General features: G+C 41.3%; 1 protein-coding gene across 1 annotated transcript in view; it reads left to right on the plus strand.

Moving 5' to 3' along the window:
* STK24 (serine/threonine kinase 24) overlaps positions 1 to 21,793 on the plus strand; it is a 70,419-nt gene that overhangs the window by 43,585 nt on the left and 5,041 nt on the right. Inside the window, exons 6-10 of the mRNA XM_075590817.1 lie at positions 12,181 to 12,366; positions 14,064 to 14,206; positions 17,568 to 17,691; positions 18,169 to 18,237; positions 20,997 to 21,133. Coding sequence (XP_075446932.1) covers positions 12,181 to 12,366; positions 14,064 to 14,206; positions 17,568 to 17,691; positions 18,169 to 18,237; positions 20,997 to 21,133 — 659 coding nt within the window. The remainder of the gene's footprint in view (positions 1 to 12,180; positions 12,367 to 14,063; positions 14,207 to 17,567; positions 17,692 to 18,168; positions 18,238 to 20,996; positions 21,134 to 21,793) is intronic.

Here is a 21,793-nt window from a genome sequence, read left to right on the forward strand (position 1 = left end):
ATGATTAATACTATGTTTTAATCAGCCAATTAGCTTGGAAGATTTCTCTTTGGAAATACTCTATAATAGCAGTATAAACATGTTGATATATATTTTATGATTATTTGTATAATACTGTCTGTGTAGTTGTCATTTAATGTTTTTTTAGGCTGTAACCAGCTAATTAATATTAGAGAGAGAATTATGAGTATTATTCTATTAGACTGTGTTCCGGTTTAGTGCGTGTATACATATATTGGTAGTGACGCACTAGATGGCCACTCCTGATGAAGCTGCCACTCAAGCGCAGCGAAACGCGTAGAGTTTTTTGGACCATCTGAGGATCCGTAGAGGAGAGAGGAGAAGGAACCCGGAAGCAGTGTGCGTGTCCTCGTGGACGTTTAACCCAGGAAGAGGGGAAGTGACGTGGATCGAGGCCGCGGACGCAGGGAGAAGCTGCAGTGAGGTTGCGACCACTACAGACTGAGATGCCCTGCCTGTCTTAATGCCCGATTGATGCTGTCATTATGTACGCCTCCATTTTATTTCTGTGCCGATAAATTTTGTTATAGTCTGCACTATTGGTTCTTTTCTTCTGTTTGAGCTCCTGAAGGTGCCTGTTCACTACCACCGGAAGAACTTGCCACTGTGTGGGATCTTGCCTATTATTCTGCTCCACTTGTGAGTAGAATACCTACAGATCACTTAATTTTATCACCTTATTTGTCAAAATTGCACTATGTTATTTTTCTTTATTTCATGGCATTTGTCTGGCTCCCCTGCTGTTTGAGAAAATTGTCTGTCAAGCTTAGGAAACAAGCTTTTAAGGGTAGTAGCAATATTTTTCGTCTTTATTCAGTGTGTTTTTCACCTTCATATTAGATTTTGTATTCACATTTATATCCACTTAATTTATTCACCTCGCTAGATAAGTGTTTGAGCGCCATCCAGTGTTTTGTTTCTAGATCATTTGGTAACCACAGAGAAAATACTAAATAGAAGAAATAATTTTGAACCATATTTACTAAACCATGCTAACCTCCTCGTGTTAGAAGGAACCGTACAGCCCATGAATGGACCAGAAGGTGTCTTATGGCATAACACTGCTTGGGAAATATGAGCCATTACACTATGTTCCTCCAATCGTTCTGTCCCAACTTCCGTTTAATGGCGTGGTATAACTCTGCATTCAAACCAAGGTTAACAACCAATTAGGTAAGTATGCAGAAACAGGTTCTGAGTATCGGTGCTCAGTGAATCAAGGACACATATAGTATAATAAAGTCCTGAATAGTAAACATAGTGAAATGTTGGACAAGCTCTGATAAATGTCCAGTGAGACTGTTAGACCAAGTGCATAGAATGCTCCTAATAGGGATTGATGAGATAACAGTTCATGTGATGATGACGGACAGTAACTGAGTATGTATTCCTGTCAGACTATATCACTAGAACACTCACGCTGGAGTAGCACTATTATAAAGGTCACAGTATCCTTATCTTGATATAGGAAAAAGGGAGTACTCGCGTAGTTGGCAGCTCATCCTTTATGTGTGCATCACGCCTGTCAATAGCAGAGAAGGTAAGCCAAAGGATCAGAGCGGAGCACAGCTGTGGAAAAGATGGGGGCTAAACACCAGTGATGAAGTTAAAAAATATGAAACTTTAATCCATGGTGTACGAGGAACACACAATCAGGAACTCTGATGCGTTTCGGGCGGGACGCCCTTTGTCAAAGAGTATGTTCGCATTCGATATTGCTCGCACTGTTATAGAGGACCGTTTGGGGCGGGGGAGTATATACGCGACATACTCTTTGACAAAGGGCGTCCCGCCCGAAACGCGTCAGAGTTCCTGATTGTGTGTTCCTTGTATACTATGGATTAAAGTTTCATATTTTTTAACTTCTTCACTGGTGTTAAGCCCCCATCTTTTCCACAGTTGTGCTCTGCTCTGATCCTTTGGATTACCTTCTTAACAACCAATTATGATAGAAAAACATTTCTGCTTGTTATACTGTTGGCTCACATAACCTCATTTAAAATCAGAAAAAAAATGTAAGTTTAATACATGCAGCCTTAGATTACTTTTATTGAAAACTAATTGCCTAAACTTCAGATCGATTCATTCTTCCGTGATTGATCAGCAAAAACCCGCTTTCCAGGGTTCCCTAAATGGCAAACGTTTCAATGAATCCTTCATTCAGTGCAACTCCGCAGCTTCAATGCATTCTAATATTCCTAAAGTAACTTGCAATTGATACAGTTTGTAGCTCAAACTGATAATTTGTTGGTTGGCAATATTCCCAGCAAACAGAAAAGTGTTGCAAAGATCTTGCACTGCTGGGGAAGTGTGCTAATCTGCTATAGAAATCAAAAGATGCTCAGTACAGTATATTAGAACTCATAACAAAAAAAACACTTATTGTAATACCATGTACTGCAAACAAAGACCAATAAACTTCAAGATAAAAAAAAAAAAAACATTTGTGTTGAATAAAAAAAAAGAGAAAGGTATTGTCTACTGCATGGATTGCTCCTTTAAAGCAGCAAAACGTGAAAAATCCTGTTTAAAAAAATAAATACATCAATTCTGTAGTATTGGGTAATACAGTCTGCCATTTTTTTTTGTAACTTCTAATGGCATTTTTTTTATTTTTTTTTAATTTCAGTCTTTTTTATTTTTTTTTAATTTCAGTCTTTTTTATTGTGTTTTTTTTAGTGTTTTACAGGGCTTCTTTTCAGCATTTGCATTAACAGGATTACTTGACATAGGAATATTTTGTATACAAACATTAATAGATTGTACAGAACAAATCACATGTTTATTTGCAGTGTTTCTGTCAGGAAGCACGATGGCTCGCACTGTCCTACTTTAATTTGTACAGCCGTATTACATAACCTTTTCCGGGTTTAAAAGGGATAGAGAAAGAAAAGAGAGAGTACTGTTGAAGAGGGACCAGGGAAGGGGGGGGGGGAGGTATGGTAAAGGTGGGGGAAATGGGATGGTTGGGGGGCGAAGGCGGGAGGGTGTAAGGGGAGGGCAGGTAGAGAAGGGGGGAGACCAGGGGAACCTAGGAGGGAGCGAGATCAGATGTCGTCCCCTGTCCCCTGTCCCCTGTCCCCCTTAATGCCATTTTTAATGTTTTTTTTTTTTTAATGTGCTGATCATCCTGTGGTTGCTACAGCAACCATTTAGAAAGTCATATCCGCTTCCTCTTTTGAAACAGGCTCTCACGCACACCTTTTTTGACCTCTGCCCTTTGGCAACAAAGAATCACAAACAGATCTGGTGCAGTGTTCCAAACAGCAGACTGCCTATTACTCTGAAAGCTGTAACATTTACGTGCTACATTTAGTAATATAATGTTCCATATCAGCTGCAGCACAAAGCTAGAAGACGGCCATTTACTTAGTCACACAATCAGGATTTTTTATAGATGTATAACAGCAGTACCAAATGATTGTCAGTGTAGGTAAGGATGTTAAATGATACATTGTCATAAGCTTTACATACAGTATGCAAATAAGAAAGAAAGCGGGTTGATAGAGTATTGCTGCTTTAAAGATGTATTTCTACTTAGTCTAAAAGTAATATTTGTGTACCACTTTACTTTCCTTTTTACGCACTCGCCCCATATGTCTGCCTCTGCAAAGAAGACCTCTGTATTGTTATGACCTCCTGCCCCTCCAGCACTCCCCATCATTTACCTGGTTACTGCTAATCTAGCTTTTCTATATGTACACTGTATGTATGTAGTATATTCCCCAGGCATTCATTTTGAATAGTGGACCTCTGCCCTAGCACTTTGTCTCTTGACAACTCCCTCTGACCATCTGGAAAAACTCCCTGACACCATATCCCTGGGTGCTTTCCCTTGCCAGTCACTGAGAAGTGACAATGAGAAACATGGTTACAGTATATGTATATTGTCCTTAATATAACACCAACCACATACGCTGCACTTTGCAGCCATCACATACCTGACATTACTACAGAAACAAAATGCAGAAAAGTGTATTCATGGACTAAAGAAAGCACTGGGAGAAAGGAATCCCTGGCACAAAGTGTTTACAATCTAAGTGCTATGCAAGGAGACTTCGAGATATTGGGGTTTATGTAGATATATTGATTGATAGAAAATATATTCGTGGGAAGAAAGTGTATTTGGTGTAGTCATTTTTAGAACCCATTCAAATGCTTCCTTAAAAAGGTCAGTTTCTAGTGGGTCTTGAAGATGGGAGACGGGAATGGAAGGGATTTCCAAAGACGGCACAGAGGGCTCGATTATGAATGTTTATTAGTAAGACTTGAGGCGAAAGGGCCAAGTTGAAACAAGATGGGAGCAATTTTGTAGTGAAGGAAATCTACAAGTGTAAGAGAAGTTCAGAGCGAGTTGAGAACATAACATCAGGAAAATAAGTGCCTTGTTTGTATTCTGCTATCATGCCTCATTCTTTCCTCCAGTTAGTTACATGCAGTTTACTAGCTTTGTGCTTTGCATATTCTGTGATATATATATATATATATATATATATATATATATATATATATATATATATATATATATATATATATATATATATATAACGAAAAGAAAGAAAGCGCCCGATCCTAGTGTAATATGAAAAATACACCTTTTAATATTCCAGTATTAAGTCCAACAAATTTAAACTCACAAACAAATGTGAAAAACAAGCATGTAATGAGTATACTCATTCGCCAACCGCCGGAAGACACTGCTCTGCTCACACGCCACTCTTTTCCTCCGTGAAGTCCCAGCTCCTCTGAGCCACCGTCCAGCAGGGGCCTCAGAGAATGCGCAACCTCTCCCGATGTAACCCGGAAGTCCACCGCTCACCACAGCAACTCCGGATGGGAGGAAATGGTAATGTGACCCCGTGGAGGAGAAGGGGCAGTCGTTTGCCGATGCGTAGCAGCGTTTACAAAGTCCCTGCAGAAACCAAAGTATGAATGAGTGTGGTAACAGACTGTCAGTAGCTCACACTAAAACTCCCAACGCGTTTCTTCACGCTAAGGTGATTTCATCAGGGGATCCTGATTTTTATTTATTTATTTTTATATATATTTTATTGACTTTTTTTTTTTTAAATATAATTGGGGGAGGGATTACAGAAAAGGTAGGAGAATGGGAACATGTGTTTAAAAGGATTGGGGGCCTTTTGTGAAAGCAATTCTCCATGATTGAAAAAATGTTAAGCCAGCAGTAGCACCAACCTGCATTGCCAGAACGGTCCACATCTGCTGTAATAATCTGGAAGAAGATGATATCGCAGCCAGTACACCAAGTCGAAGAGTTCTGAAAGATTTTGCTAAACTCATAGTTGCCCTGAATTTCCTCTGATGCCTCGTTAGACATCACTAAACTTCTAGCTAGAGCATCTGCTCAGTCAGTAGCAGCCCATAGAGCGGGGGTTGCGCAAAGTGGGGGGCGCTCCTCCCCCGGGAGATTCGCTGCGGGAGGCGCGGGGTTTACAGAGGCCCCTCGCGCTTCCCGAAGGCATTTAAACTAACCTGTTAGGCATCTGTAAACTTCTCCTTACCTTGGTTCAGACACACCTGGTGATGTGTTGCCATGGCAATGTCATGTGACGTTGCATTGCCGTGGCAACGTGACACCAGAACCAAGGTAAGCAGGGGGGGGGGGTGGCGCGAGGAGAGGGGCACAGCCGGCAGTGTGGCACAGGGTATAAAGATTGCGCTCCCCTGCCATAGAGCACTCTGGGAGGTGTGATACCAGATCCTTGGCATCTTTCCCACTGCAAAGGTTGCGATCGAGAAGATGGTTCTCTCCTGAAAGTTCGGCATAGCTGTCTAGGGTCCGCTAGGGGGTTGACTTATCCAGTTTCTAGATCATTGGTTTCACATATCATTGCATCTATGAGTAAGAACATAATTCAGCTTTGGAATTCCTAAATCATCCAGATCACAATTTCTTTGCTTCGGCTAAGCTGCCTCTGGGCTCCTGAAGACAGAAAGCATTGCGTGCACGGTCAAAAAATATGCTTCAATAAAATGGGTGTTCCAGTCAATCACCAATTCTAGGGGATTTATTTAGTTATTGCCCTAGTTCTAAAAGTCAGGAGTACTCAGGCCAGTTTAAGATCTCAAGCAGTTGAATATTAAGCAAATGGAGTAATTGAGGTTGGTCATTTTGAGCCAGGGCTCTATTTAACCCTAACCCTAGGTTGAAAAGATATGTATCTGTATACTGTATATGCCAATCAAGGAAAGCCTTCGGAAATTGCTAAGATTTTATGTGGCAGGAATCCACTTTCAATTGACGGTGTTGCCATTATGAATAGTGGTAGCCCCTTGACTTTCAAAAAGTTATAGCAGTCATGGCAGCAAATCTCAGATGGAAGGTAATAGTACTAATCGCTTATTTTGACATCATCCTGATAAAAGCCCCATCGCAAGCCTTGCATTGACACATGCACGCTTGACAATATCAGAATTGAATAGCCTGATTTTGCCAGATCAATTTACAGAAAAGCAATCTCTATCTCTCCAGACTGTTGAGAATTTTGGACAAATGTTTTCATACCCAGGAAGGTATAGTGTTGCTTCCAGAAGAAAATCTTAAGCAGATCATCAAGATGGCGAAAGGATTCTAATTGAAGCCTGTGGCTAGGGCAGAAGACATCATTTGCCTCATTGGGATATCCAGTTCAGCAATGGAATAGTGCATTAGGGAAGGTTTCACACAAGAAAACGACAACAACTTTTTTTTTTTTTCAACCTGGAACAAGAGACCCAAAACATTTTCTGGAATTAAGACCGATCTTCAGAGGGCTGAAAGACTTTGCCCATATGCTGAGGACACCAGATGAGGATCCTTTCAGAAAATGTCACGGTGGTGACTTAGGGTACATCGACATCAGGGAGGAACAAAAAGTCCCAAAGCTATATTAAAATCAGCCAAGATCTTATCTTGGACAATCAATAACCTCTTAACCATTTCAGCCACCTACATTTCAGGTCTACATAATGATCAAGCAGACTTTGAGCAGAACCTAGGCCATACTAGGAGAATAGGCCTTGTTGTGACTGGGTATTTGCCGAGCTCATGGAGCAATGGGGACAACTAAAAATGGATCTCATGGTATCAGCAGAGAACATAAAGGTACTGACCTATTGTGCATAATGGCAAGAACACAGGGCATGTTACCTAATTGCTTTCTCCATTCCATGGAAGTTCAGTCTAGATTTCATCTTTACTCCATTCCGTCTGATCCAGATGGTCCTCAGAAGAATAATAGCAGGCAGTGCAGATATAGTCCTGGTTAACCCTAAATTGGACAAGCAGGCATTGGGTTTTCAGACCTAAAATCTTTTGATTTGCAGGTCTCGATTTGTGCATCAGGAGCTTATACTTCACCACAAGCCTGAAGTCTTTTATTTTATATCATGGAGATTGATTAAAAGGCATTACTTAGATTAGCTCTCCCCCATTCTTCAACTGGTGAAGCCAGCAGTATCGGGAACACAAGGAGATTCAAATTCTGCATAGTCTGGAATTTTAACAGCACAGGCTGAACAAGGATCTCACACTATCACCTATTAAAGCAGCAGTCCACACACCCGTTTTTTTGTTGTTGTTGTTTTTTTTATATTAATTTTATTTTTTTAATATGTTCAGCAATATAATCCACACAATAAGTAATTAGCTACGTTGCTGATCGATCTGCGAAGATTCGGCTTGGGGGTTTGCTAAATGACTGTAGAGGAGTATTGACTCAGTATCTGTGACTTTGTACATTTTTGCTGTAGAAACAGAAAATACTTGTTACATTATAATACATTGAAAATGTCATCCATGGTTGTTTTAAAAAAAAATGCTACAAGTATTTTCTCATAGTACAGAACTGATTTATTAAAAAAAAAAAAATAAACACACATGTAGGATATTGCTTGGTCTGCAGCAGCTTTAAGGTTCAGTCTTCTGCATTAGGAGCACTATTCTAAGTTCCAGTGGTATCCCCTATGCTAACAATCTGCTTCTAAAAGCAAACCTCAGGATCAAGGCTCCATGGCCAGCTTTGGATCTTGCTCTAGTATTGAAGGTTCTAACTGCCCAGTCTCTTGAACCCATACAAGACATTCTGCTGAAGCTCTTAACAGAGAAAGTGGTGTTATTCTCTGCACCAATGTCCCTGTCTTATGGAGTGCCACAGGGTTCTATCCTATCTCCTTTTGTTGTACGCAGTGTACATGCTGCCACTAGGTAACATAATTAGACGGCATGGTCTGGGTTATTACTGCTATGCAGATGACACTATTTGTCCTTTGCACCAGGCACTAAGGACCCTTTATCAGTCTTCAATAATTTTTATCTTAGCTCGAGTGGATGAGTGGCAGTTGGTTGAGGTTGAATCCAGATAAGATGGAAGTGTTTCTGGTGAATGTGCACTGTGAAAAGACAATAAGACTGCAGCTCGGTCACACAGACCTTAATCTTCGGGGCTCCCAGCTGGTAAACTATTTACATGTGCGGAATCTTGGTGTTGTCCTTGACTGTGACTTGACCCTCAGGTGTCAGTCTAAAAGAACACAGCCAGGATTAAGCACTTGTTTCCCCCCCCCCCCCGCAGAGAATCTTACTTCTCTTGTCCGTGCCTTTGTATCCTCACACTTGGACTACTGCAATGAACTCTACCTGGGTCTTCCGGGAAAAAGAGCTGCGCCACCTGCAGCTGGTGCAGAATTCTGCGGCCAGGTTAACTAAACAGACCCGCTCTTGCCACATGTTGGAACTTTACAAGGCAGTGCAGTACAGTACAGGCTCTGGAAATCTATCAAAACAGGCTCAAGACCTACCTGTTTAACCAGGCATTTAATTAATGAAGCAGAACCGGTCCGGCATTTGATAGCTACAGTACCGTCCGATCCTATATTTATCTTTCCTTGTTTGGTTTCTTTTATAATATTAAATATTTTTTCTATTTCCCTCTTTTTGTAACTGTGAAAGGCTTTGTGTCCTATTGGGAGAAAAGCGCTATAAAAATAAAGTTGTTATTATGTGGTAGCCATCACTACTGCCAGAAGAGTGGATGAAATTCAAGTCTTTTTCTGTAAGGAGCCCCCATCTCTGGGTATACCAGAGTAGGATAGTGCTTAGAACCTTCTCATTTCAGACCCAAACTTGTCTCCTGATTTTAATACGAATTAAAAAAAAACTGAGCACCTATGTTTTGGTATAATCCATCTAATGAGAAGGAAAAGACGCTCCCCAATCTGCATGTGGTATGAGCTGTTCGTTTTTATATAAAGAGAACAGCAGATTTTACATCCTCGGAACAAATTTTCATCTTGTGCTCAGGACTCTGTAATGGTCAGGCAGCATATGAATTGCATCACTCAAGCCTGAAAATAAGCCGGATTAAAGCCCATTCTACCACAGCAGCTTCCTTGGGGGGGAAAGTATCATCAAGAGAAATGTGCAATGAGACTCTTGGTTTTCCTTGCATATATTCATAAGAAGTAGATTGTGTCCTACCCCCAACTGGAGCAGGAGCCTTTTGCCACTAGTGTACAGTATGTTACATACTGTACTGTATTTCCATACATAGAGCCATCGGTCAGCCACTAGAATTTTGCACTTTGAAAAACTACTTTGTGATTTGCAATAGTTTAGAATCAGGATCACTACTTGAACCTACATTCTAATGTAAAACAAAGAAACATTTTCAGTCTTGCTTGCTGTACGTATCCTCGTTGTAAGGATAATCCAATTTATTCCTGCCTCCTTCCTGCCCGAGCACCAATTTAGAAAGGTTGAGGGTAAAGAGAGTCAAGGCTGAGATAAGGGCAGTGAAAGGGTTAAACTCACCTTGATGTTGAGGTGGTTGGTTTCCAAATGTCCGTGCATGTGTATCAAGTATCTCAATTGGAGCCAATTTGGTGCATTGCTCCAAAAACGATTTAAACTTTCACCATTTCAACTGTGTTGCTCTTGCGTTGGTGTATCAAGGTACTGTCAGTTTTGCTTCACTTGCGCGATTTGGGGAGTGGTTTTGGAGCAATTCGGGGAAGAGTTGCATAGAGCAATATTATACTGAGATGCCCAAAGTTTGTGTGAATATAATAGAGATGGGCTGTGTCAATACAATCTGCCAGGTTTCAGGTGGCGCTAGCCTCTTACTCAGCAGCAGATGTAAGCAAATTAATGCAAATGATAACCTTTGCTCCGTGAAGATTTCATATCCCCGTCTGACTTAAAATATTTCAGGTAAGAAGCTTTTAAAAGCATCAATCACTTGAAAAACTATCAACCCTGTGAGTGCTGAAATTCTGCCAGCACTAAAGTAGCATGGACATTTTGGCACCAGGCCACGTGTACTGATGAAATGTCCCAAATCTGCCCCCTGAAGTTAGGCCACGGGCATGGTCAGCGCTTAGCCGCTAACCTGCGCTGAGGCAGCGGACGTACCCCCGGCACCCTTTATGAGGGCGGCTTTTGGGGGCCCTTCCGCAGGCGTGCGGAGGAGACAATGAGGGCGAACCAGCTCCGTGACGTCACTGGCCCGCCCCCAGACACGCCCCCGGACGGCGTGCGCACGAAGGCCAGGGAAAGCACCCGCTTTCCCTCAGCCTCCGCACAGCTGCAGTCTCTATAGACTAGCCTTAGAAGGCAAGAGGACGTCTTGTTCCTAAGTGTTTCATTGGCTGTCGGAGAACCGTGGTTGCAATATGCTTCCCACATGCTACAAATAGCAATTGAAGTAACTGCACAGCTGGTTTAGGAGCTACATAAGCGATGAATGGTTATGTTTTCACACAAATGACACACAAACACAGCATTTTGTGTATATAAAAATGAGCACAAAGGCTCCTTCTATAACAGCAATTACCTTCCGGTAACGGGTCTTAAACCAGAAACGTAACTTGACTCATTATAACATTGCTTTGTAAACACGAGAGTAATCCTGTCACGGACGCCTGAAGCACGTCTGAGATCAATGTAAAAGGTGGAAACAATTGAGTCATTACAATGTATACAGTATAACTACAGAAATAAAAGCATAATTCAGCAAAAGTTAAAGGACCATAATCTTAAATAAAAACAGAACTGAATAATAAATGATTACGTATGTTATGGATGAGAATTATCCTCTAAAACCCCACCACAGAATTATTTTTTAAATAAAAACTACCCTGCATAAAAAGATCACTTTTGCAAAAGGCAGTTAATGGAGATGATGATGTTTACAACAAACAATTTGAGAATGTACAAAGGACACTGTGTTTTCAGAGGTAGACACTCACATTAGAAATAATAGTTCTGAGGAAGGGAAGAAAGATATAGTTGTTTGATGTAAAAGGTATTTCTGATCCACTTTTTTGTTTAACTCTTTGGGATGGAGGGTCTCTAGGGTGTCAATCCAATAAACTTCATGTTTTAAAAGTAAGATAACCCTGTCACCTCCTAGCTGGTTAAATACTTTAACATTGGAATTTGGGGAACATGATGTGTGTGTAAATAAAAGTGTTGACCAATTTTTTATTTATTTTTTAATCGCTGTGGAGGTAACAATTCCTGATTTTGATTTGTTTGATTAGCCTTGATGTCTTGTCTTCCCATGCTACAAATGGCGGTGCGATTCAGGAGACAGTATGTCTTAGGCTTAGTCCATAGAGACTGAAGCCGTGCGGAGGTGCGCTGAGGCTCAGGGAAAGCGGTGCTTTCCCTGGCCTTAAAGCGCGCGCTGCCCGTGGGCGTGTCTGGGGGCGGGCCAGTGACGTCACGGAGCTGGTTCGCCCTCATTGGGCGAACCGCTCACGTGACCGGCCCTGTGCTCCGGCGAGCACAGAAACTAAAGATTTGGTTAGACAAATCCGGTGAGCCCCTGCTAAAGCTGCTCTCATTGCGGCTGCAGGGGCTCAGTGCCGAGCAGCAGCGCGCTGACCATGCCTGAGGCCATATGCATGCTGATTCTTATGGCATTCCCAGATTAACGAGATTTAATATTACTGTCATGCAAATTGTGATGTCTTTATTTAAGCAACATGAAAACATATAGTACAAGAGTTCTTGTTCATGAGCTTGAGAGACCGCAATGGATCTCTTCCTAATACATCTTGGCATATACTTTTCAGACTGTGTAAGAGGTCTGAGCCAATAATCTGCGATATTATTTTTGTAATTCATGCCAACTGCTTTGTTTTTTTTTATTACAGGCAGATATCTGGTCATTGGGTATAACGGCCATCGAGCTCGCTAAAGGAGAACCTCCTCATTCAGAATTGCATCCTATGAAAGTATTATTCCTCATTCCCAAAAACAACCCTCCCACACTTGAAGGAAACTACAGTAAAGTCCTGAAGGAGTTTGTAGAAGTTTGCCTAAACAAAGAGCCCAGTTTTGTAAGTCTGCAAGATCGGTTTGTGCAGGATCTTAATTGGGTGCAAAGGGAAATATTATTTGGAAATACTTAGGCATGTAATGGTATATGGATCTCAATTATAATTAAACAATTATAATTAAAGTATTGTACAGAAAAAAAAGAAAACACACTCAGCATGAATTGCAGCTTTCTGTTATGGTTTATACAGATTTCCCGGGGCCCAGGACTAGTTACGACTAGACCCTCCCCCCTCCCCCCCGGTGGTCTTGCAAACCCCCCCACCCCCCCTCATCCCCATTCTACACCTCGCGAGCTCCCTCTTTCCTCCCTCTTCCCATATATTTCTCTCCCCTCTGTCTCACTCCCACTCTCCTCTCACTCTCCCCCCTCCATCAATTACCCCACTCTCGCTCAATTCCTCCCTCCCGCCTTGCATGTATTTCTCTCCCCTCCATCTCTCTTACTCCCTCTTTTCCTCACACACCCCTCTCCTCACACCCCACCCTCAGTCAATCCCCATCCTCACACTCATTCACTCCCCCCCTCTCCCTACACACACAACCCCCCCCACAAAGTACATACCTACATACAACCTTCCCACCCCCCAAATATATACAACCCCCCCAAATACATACAAAGAACCCCTACCCCCAAAATACATGCCCCCCATACATACCAACCCCCCCCCATACATACCAAACACCCCCACCCCCCAAATACATACCAAACGTATAATTCAACGTATAAAACGAATCACACTCACCATTTAGAAAAGTTAAAATAGCTCATCAAGTTCAATATCTACGCTGAGTGTCCTTTGAAGAGCCACCAATGTTTCCTATGTCTAAATTAAGACTGAAAGGTTGGAGTATTTTCTGCTGTGCTTCTTTTGTAGATGCCATATATTTATAATATTACATTATATTTTGATCCTGTTTTTAATGAACATGGATTGTCCTATTTGCACCCAATTTATCGGCTAAGTTTGTTCTTATTTACCAAGTAAGTGTGTAAAACAGGACAGGCACTCCAAAATCCAAAGGTGAAATGTATTCTTCAACGTTTGGGCTCTCTCTCTCTCTCTCTCTCTATATATATATATATATATATATTAACCCTGGCTGTGCTCAAAGCTGTGACCATGTAGCAAGCTTAAGCCTATAGGGAACCATGTTAAAAATGGTTTTTGAAGCAAAAAGTGGCACTGTGTGCTCATTTGCATGACATTTCCTAGAATCCCTTGCTGCAGTGGAAGTGCTGTGTGCTGGGTGATAATGGTGAAAGGCGGGGTTGCAGACCTGCCTAAGACATGCAGATGAGCATACAGTTGTATTTACATTTATATTTATATATATATATAGATATATATATCTATATATATATATCTATATATATATATCTATATATATATATATCAAGATCAAGTTAGGCACTCACAGGATCAATGGATATAGAAATAGTGTTTATTTGAACAGTGATCCTGTTCAAATAAACCCTTTTTAGCCTATATATCTAATGTTCCTGAGAGTGCTTAATTTCTACATTTTAATGACTGTGTATGTATGTATGTATACAGTATATATGTGTGTGTGTGTGTGTGTCTCTGTGTGTGTGTGTGTGTGTGTGTGTGTGTGTGTGTGTGTGTGTATATATATATATATATCTTTCTGGTGCAAGTTGATCTAATTATAATTCACCTTCTATATTCATTATTAGAGACCTACAGCAAAAGAACTGCTGAAGCACAAATTTATTCTCCGACATTCAAAGAAAACCTCCTATTTGACGGAGCTTATTGATAGGTACAAGCGGTGGAAAGCAGAGCAGGGCCACGATCCCTCCAGCTCAGACTCCGAGGGGTAAGGATCCCATGGATCTTTTTACATGTATTCAATAAGTTGCAAGTTTTGAAGGATACGCGTCTTGTTTTTTTTGGGGGGGGGTTTCTTTGTGTTTACTGTGTACAGTACTAATTGATTAAGACGTTCGGTCCATTGTGAAGTTCAACCTGGAAATATATATATATTGCAATAAACATAATTTAAATGTGCAAACAAGATTAAAGTGAGACTGCGGTGAACTTGAATTTTCTGCTGCTGCACAGTTTGGGTAATCATGTACTTTTACTGTCATTTTAGCCCTTATATAGAGGCAAGAGCAACGCTTTGTTGTGCAGTTTGCTTAATAGCAGTCTACGTGCGGCCAGAAATGTCTTTTTACATCGCAACTCTTCTTTGGATTCCCCCTCTCACTGTCACCACCGGTGCTGCTGGAATGTGTCCTTTCTTCCAGCTCCTACTGACTGTACTTCAGAGCTTACACCAGAGACTGAGAGACTGAGAGTAGCTGTTGCAATGTCAGACATGAGTAACGGGGGAAGTGGAAGGAGGCAGCATTTGTGCAAGAGTTCGACAAGAGCCATTTCTTCTTCTTTTTATAAACCTGCATTACACATATGGTTGTAGCCTATGTATTTAGATGGCTACTTTCGAGAATAGGAGCCTCTGTGAGAGATGTGGCTTTGTAGTGTCATTGCTTTAGCTGTTGGTTTCACACATTTTTAACATGCTTCTATAGTTCTTGGTAGTATGGCTGATGAGACAGTATAATCATACTCCCGTAATTTCCGGACTATAAGCCGCAACTTTTCCCCCACGCTTTGAACCTCGCGGCTTAAACAATGACGCGGCTAATATATGGATTTTTCCGGCTTTCAATTTTTTTTTCTTCAAAAAAACACATTCTGGGACGTACTCAGTTTTTTGGCGGCATGAAGCTTTCATTAGACCAATGAAATTGCCGAACGGGTCAAACAACTTTTTTGTTTACTGTTTAGATTAAATCGAGCGCGCTCAAACTTCCCATCATTCTGATTACGGTAGTCATTTTGTCACCCTCATCATGGCAAAGACACGGAGAAATGCATATGATGCAGCTTTCAAGTTGAAGGCGATTGATCTGGCTGTTGGAAAAGGAAATAGAGCTGCTGCACGGGAGCTTGGTCTTAATGAGTCGATGATAAGACGTTGGAAACAGCAGCGTGAGGAATTGACTCGGTGCAAAAAGACAACTAAAGCTTTCAGAGGGAAGAAAAGCAGATGGCCCCAACTAGAAAATGAGCTCGAAGACTGGGTCAACACACAGAGAGCAGACGGCCGAGGTGTTTCAACTGTGCAGATCCGACTGAAAGCCAAAACAATCGCCACCGCAATGAAGTTTGAGGATTTTAGAGGTGGACCATCGTGGTGTCTCAGATTTATGAGACGTTAAGGCCTGTCCATCAGGGTACGGACGAGTCTGTGTCAGCAGCTCCCTCCCGACTACGAGGAAAAAGTTTCAAACGTCCGCAAATTAACTGACGCAAAGATAGCGGGGCATTCCATTGGCCCGCACGACATCATAAATATGGATGAGGTTCCTCTGACGTTTGACCTGCCTCTCACTCGGACTGTCAACAGGAAAGGTGAATCATCCGTCACGCTGAAAACAACTGGGCGAGAAAAAACGCACTTCACCTGTGTTCTGAGCTGCACGGCATCGGGAGAAAAGCTTCCACCGATGGTGATTTTTAAACGCACGACGATGCCAAAAGAAAAATTCCCGAGAAGAATTGTTGTGAAAGTCAACAAGAAAGGATGGATGGCGGAAAGCCTAATGCATGAATGGCATACGGAGTGTTACGGCAAGCGACCGGGAGGATTCTTTCACAGGAACAAGGCATTGCTCGTTTTGGACAGCATGAGGGCCCACATAACAGATTCGGTGAAAGAAGCCATCAAGAGGACAAACTCAATTCCAGCTGTGATTCCTGGGGGCACAACAAAGTATTTGCAGCCACTCGACATCAGTGTAAATCGTGCATTTAAGGTGGCGCTCCGTGTTCAGTGGGAGGCTTGGATGACAAGTGGGGAGAAATCCGTCACTAAAACGAGCCGCATGCGAAGAGCAACTTATGGTCAAGTCTGCCAGTGGGTCCTGACAGCGCGGAGCATTGTCAAAAAATCCACTATCATCAACGGGTTTCGAAAGGATGGACTGCTGCGTGTTGAAGAGGGCTCAGCGGGGGATTTGCCTCCGGATGAAAGTGACGAGAGCGACAATGAAAACGATCCAATATCGGATGAAGCAATTCTGAGGCTATTCAACTCCGACACCGAAGGAGATGACGTCAGTGGTTTCAGTGCACAGGAGGAGGAAGATAGAGACCAATGACTTTCTTGGTAGGCTACTGTTTACTGCTAATTTTTATTTTTTTGTTACAAGCCGTGTTTCGTTAGAGCCTATTTATTTTTGTGACAAGCCTTGTTTCGTTAAAGCCTATTTATTTTTGTGACAAGCCTTGTTTCGTTAAAGCCTATTTATTTTTGTGACAAGCCTTGTTTCGTTAAAGCCTATTTATTTTTGTGACAAGCCGTGTTTCGTTAAAGCCTATTTATTTTTGTTACAACCCGTGTTTCGTTGAAGCCTGTGTAAAGTTAATTTGTTTCAATGTACCGGTAGGCACCTGCGGCTTATAGACATGTGCGGCTTATTTATGTTCAAAATAATAAGTTTTTTAAAATTCAGTGGGTGCGGCTTATATTCAGGTGCGCTCAATAGTCCGGAAATTACGGTATTTTGAGAGCTAGATATATACATCTTAAAAAAAACTACAGTACAAGAGTATAATCATGACTATCATGACTATCATGACTATCAAAACTACGAGATGAAAATATATACATTTATAAATCACAGCTTTAAATTATGCGAAAATGACATTTTGTTTCATTATTTTTGTACAACGAAGGTTTTGCATAGAGTTACCAATCATTGTCGTGCAGAGCAAAACTGTATTGCACGTGACTGCACACGTTAAGTAACATCCCAACATACTGTGTGCTATTACAGTCTGTCTATATTTGAACCTGAGACACACAAACTTCTATATATAAGAATTTAGATGGTTTTATAGGCATTTTTTCTTTTGTCTGTGACGTGAAATTGTAAAGATGAAAAAGCTTTGTGTGTATGCATGTTCAGAATAATGTCTTCCATGCTGTGTTCCCCCCACTGAGGGGCCTTATTCTGTGTAGACTTCGGACAATTACCCCTGAAGTGTTGATTAGAATTGTTATCTATGAATAATTAAAGCAGACTCGATTCTGCAATGGGCATTGTGAAGAAGAACGTTTCTCTGAGCTTTTTTACTCACCATAGTTATTCTTTATTGCTAAAAAGGGAAGATGACGGCCAGGCCTCTGGTGGAAGTGACAAGGATGACTGGTTCTTCACGAAGGGAGAGAAAGACCTCAAGATCTTGGAGAATGGAGCAGCTCAAACGGAAGAGTTTGAAAGAAATCAAGTAGGTATATTTGCTGTGATCTCTTTACAGCTTTTTTGCAGTCATGGTGGCATATATTTATTTTTGTCATTTTTCTAACCTTCCCCCTTTCTTTATAACCAAAATATATGGTTCATCTTCTGAATTAGAGTTTTTTTTAAATACAGTTCATTCACTAAAAGTATATGTGTACGAAAAATGAGCGCAGAAATATAGTAAAAACGCTTCCTTTGTCACCCATAGATAATTCCCACTTCATTTAATTGTTTGTGTGACATAATGAGTAATATTGTGTGTAGGATTTTTGGGGTCTTTGTGTTTTTTTTGTGGTTAACATTTTAAAGGCGTAATAGTTTACTGTACTGGTAAAGTCAATGGTTTTATCTGTTGTGTTCTTTTTTTTTTTTGCTTTAAGATTTGTGAATATTAGGATTAGAAATGGGAAGGCATATGTTATTGACAGGTGCTGTTTTGTTTGTTTTACTCTGTGTATTTAAGGTGAAAGATATCCCCAAGCGGCCTTTGTCTCAGTGTTTATCTACAATAATATCTCCATTATTTGCAGAAGTAAGTAACCTTCTTAATTAACATTTGAACTTGGTTTGTTGTAGTTTATTCATTATTTTTCCTAGCTAAGCAAAAGTTTGAGGACCAGAGCTAGATGGCGTTGAATTAAAACCTATTCCAATGTGTTAAATAGAGCACGTTGGTGTTTATATAAATGTATGTGTATTTCCCATCTTTATTGCCCTTAGACTAACTTCTACATGCTAAGGCGGGGGGCCCAGGTTCTACTCCCCTTTATGGCCGGTGCATTCTCACTAGCTGAACACGTGGATGAAGGTCAGACAATAGGACATGACACCGGGCTATAAAGAACCAACACATATTTATATCAAACCCCTATAACCACAGATATATAAACATAATTGTGATCATCTGTTGGAGAATCATATCCATATAATAGGGGAACCTGGTTCAAATTCCTGGCGTCGTTTCCTTGTAACCTTGGGCAACAATAAACATACAATGGCGAGAAAAAAAGTTTGTGAAGCCCTTAGGATTTTCACATATTTCAAACCTAAAATGATGTTAGATCTTAATTTAAGTCCTAATAATAGATAAAGATAACCTGGTCAAACAAATGCCACAACAACATGATACTTTTTCAAAGTTTATTTATCCACAAATGATTCAACATTCAATATCCATGCGTGAAAAAGTATGTGAACCATTAGATTTAGTACCTGGTGGCACCCTCTTGAGCAGCAATGATTTCAACTAAGCGTTTCTTGTAACTGCTGGTCAGTCTCTCACATAGGTTTTGGGGAATTTTGGCCCATTCTTCCTTACCGAACTGCTTCAACACAGTGACATTTGTGTCCTGCCACAACATTTCAACAGTGTTTCAGTCCGGACTTTGACTAGGCCATTCTAAAACACGGAATTTCTTCTTCGGCAGCCATTCTTTTCTAGATCTGCTTGTATGTTTAGGGTCATGGTCTTGCTGCATGACCCACTTTCACTTCAGCTCACGGACGATGGCCTGACATTCTCCATAAGAATCTTCTGATTCAATGCAGAATTCATGGTTGTGTCAATGATGGCAAGCCATCCAGGTCCTGATGCAGCAAAGCAGCCCCAAACCATCACACTCCACCACCATGCTTGATGGTTGGGATTAAGTTCTTCTGTTTGGTTTTCGCCAAACATTATGTTTCTCATTGAGGACAATAAGTACTACCTTTGACTCGTCTGTCCAGAGAACATTGTTCCAGAAGTCTTGTGGATCATGTATGTGCTCTTTGGCAAACTTCAGACGGGCAGCAATGTTCTTTTTAGAGAACAGTGGTTTCCTCCTGCAGTGATTTCCTCCTGCTTCCATGTTCACCATGACTCAACTCGGAAAGCGTTGAACAAAAATGAACACTCCCATTAGCCAAGGTGAGAGTGGCCTGCAGATCCTTGGATGTTACTTTGGGGCTCTTTGTGACTTCCTGGATGATTTGCCGGTTTGTTCTTAGAGAGATTTTGGTAGGATACCACTCCTGGGTAGAGTGACTGTGGTCTTGGACTTTCTCTATTTGTCTGACAGTGGCTTAATAGAGCCCCAAATCCTTAGAAATGCTTTTGTAACCCTTTCTAAACTTATGAGCATCAATTGCTGCTTTTCTGAGGTTCTCAGAGATTTGTTTTAATCGTGGCATGGCGTGTTTCCACACCCTTGAATGGTGAAGACCAAACTCACAAAGTGTCTGATCTTTGTATAGAGTGGGGCCTCCAAAACTCATCCCTAAAGGTCTACCTAATTATTTAAACACCTGATTCTAATTATCCCCTTTAGTTTAGCTGATAAAACCAGGGTTTCACTTACTTTTGCACATACTCTGACTCTTAATTACTCATGATTTGTCTAATTCATACAGTAGATCATTTTGTTTTAAAAAAAAAAACCACATGGAATTGGTCAATATAAACCCTATTGGATATTTAAGAAAAGACTGATTTTTATTCAAGAAGGTTATCATGGAAAAACTATGGAATTTACGTAATTATCATTGGGGTTCACAAACTTTTTGTTCTCGCCATTCTAGATTGTAAGCTCAACTAGACAGAGACTGTGTCTGTAACAAGCCTACGTACAGTGGTGCTCACCACTCACTATACTGGAATTGGGTCGTGCTTTGCATCCCATTGGGAGAGAAGCACTATATGAAATAAAAAGTTATTATTAATATGGTGTAGCATGGGCCTGGCAAGTTGGAAGCAAATGAGGGGTGATTCTTCTTAATCCAATTCAATCCTGAAGTAAAGCAACATTTTGTATTTAATGTTATGTTTTTGCATGCTGGTGGGTAAAATAATGAGGGTTGTGGAAATGGGGGGGCAGGGAGAGCCAAATCAGAGGGGGAGTAGAGTGTGCCTATTTAATGTTTTGGAGGATTGAAGTGGTCCACAGAAGTGCCTCTGACTGGGCTTGCTGGAGGGTGTCTGCGGAGGGGACTGTCAGAGGGGGGCCTCCCTTCCACCAGCCTCCAGCCGGCCCCCTCTGACAAGCACCTACACCGATACCCTCTAGCAGCCCACCCTTCCCCCTCCTGCTCTTACAGGCACGTCTGCAGATCTGGTACTACATTTTAGGGTTGCTGGCAGGGGTAGCCCGGGACAGGATTCCCAGCTTTTTCCCCACTGTCTGTAGCACGCTGTTGGTGTAGACTTTGGCAACTGTTGTGTTCCAAGTGAAGCTGCTTTTACATATCTATCTATATCTCTCTCTTGATGAAAGGAAATAACTTTGCCCATTTTCTGTTTTTACCTTTCTTTAGTTAAAAGAGAAGGGTCAATCATGTGGTGGTAATGTCGGGTCAATAGAGGAACTAAAAGAGGCAATTTATTTAGCTGAAGAGGCTTGTCCGGGCATCTCGGACTCCATGGTATCCCAGCTTCTTATGAAGCTACAGAGGTAAGTGAATAAAACATGATCATTTTGTTAAAATCCAAGAGAGTAAAGTAAATAAGACCAGTTGGACCTGCAATACAATCTAAAATTGTCAGCCTTTTACATTGTTAATGGTGAAGTGGTGTGCAGATAACTATAAAAAAATAAAATATAAACATGAATCTCTGTGGTTTGAGGCCCCATTCCCAAAATTGGTGTAGACCTACCCCTTATTTTGAAGCATGAAAGCATGTACAGTAGCACTGCGCGTTTATGTTAATTTATTATTACAAGATTGAAGCAGAGCTGAACTGTGTTCATTTCAGCTCCAGGACTCTGTGCTTACAGACATACTTGCCTCCGTATGGGAGGCCGGTTTCCCAGGCACAAGCCAGGGAGCTTGTGTGACTAACAAAATGGCGTCATTGAAATGCCACGCAGGCCAATAGGAAGCCGTAACATCATCCCTTGTGGCTTCCTATTGGCCTGCGTGACCTGGTCATTTAACCTCCACAGAGATACCGGCACCCACTAGCGAGTTAAGTATCTTTGAAAGTAGGGTGCCCTCTGAAATGAACACTGTTCAGCTCCGGAGACCCCTGTTTGAAACCTGTAATATAAAATAATGTACATTTTTTTTTTTTAGCACAGTGCTACATGTTTTGCTGCTTTCACGTGCTATCT

Source organism: Ascaphus truei, chromosome 3 (genome assembly GCF_040206685.1).
Source record: "Ascaphus truei isolate aAscTru1 chromosome 3, aAscTru1.hap1, whole genome shotgun sequence".
In the NCBI taxonomy this organism is placed as follows: Eukaryota; Metazoa; Chordata; class Amphibia; order Anura; family Ascaphidae; genus Ascaphus; species Ascaphus truei.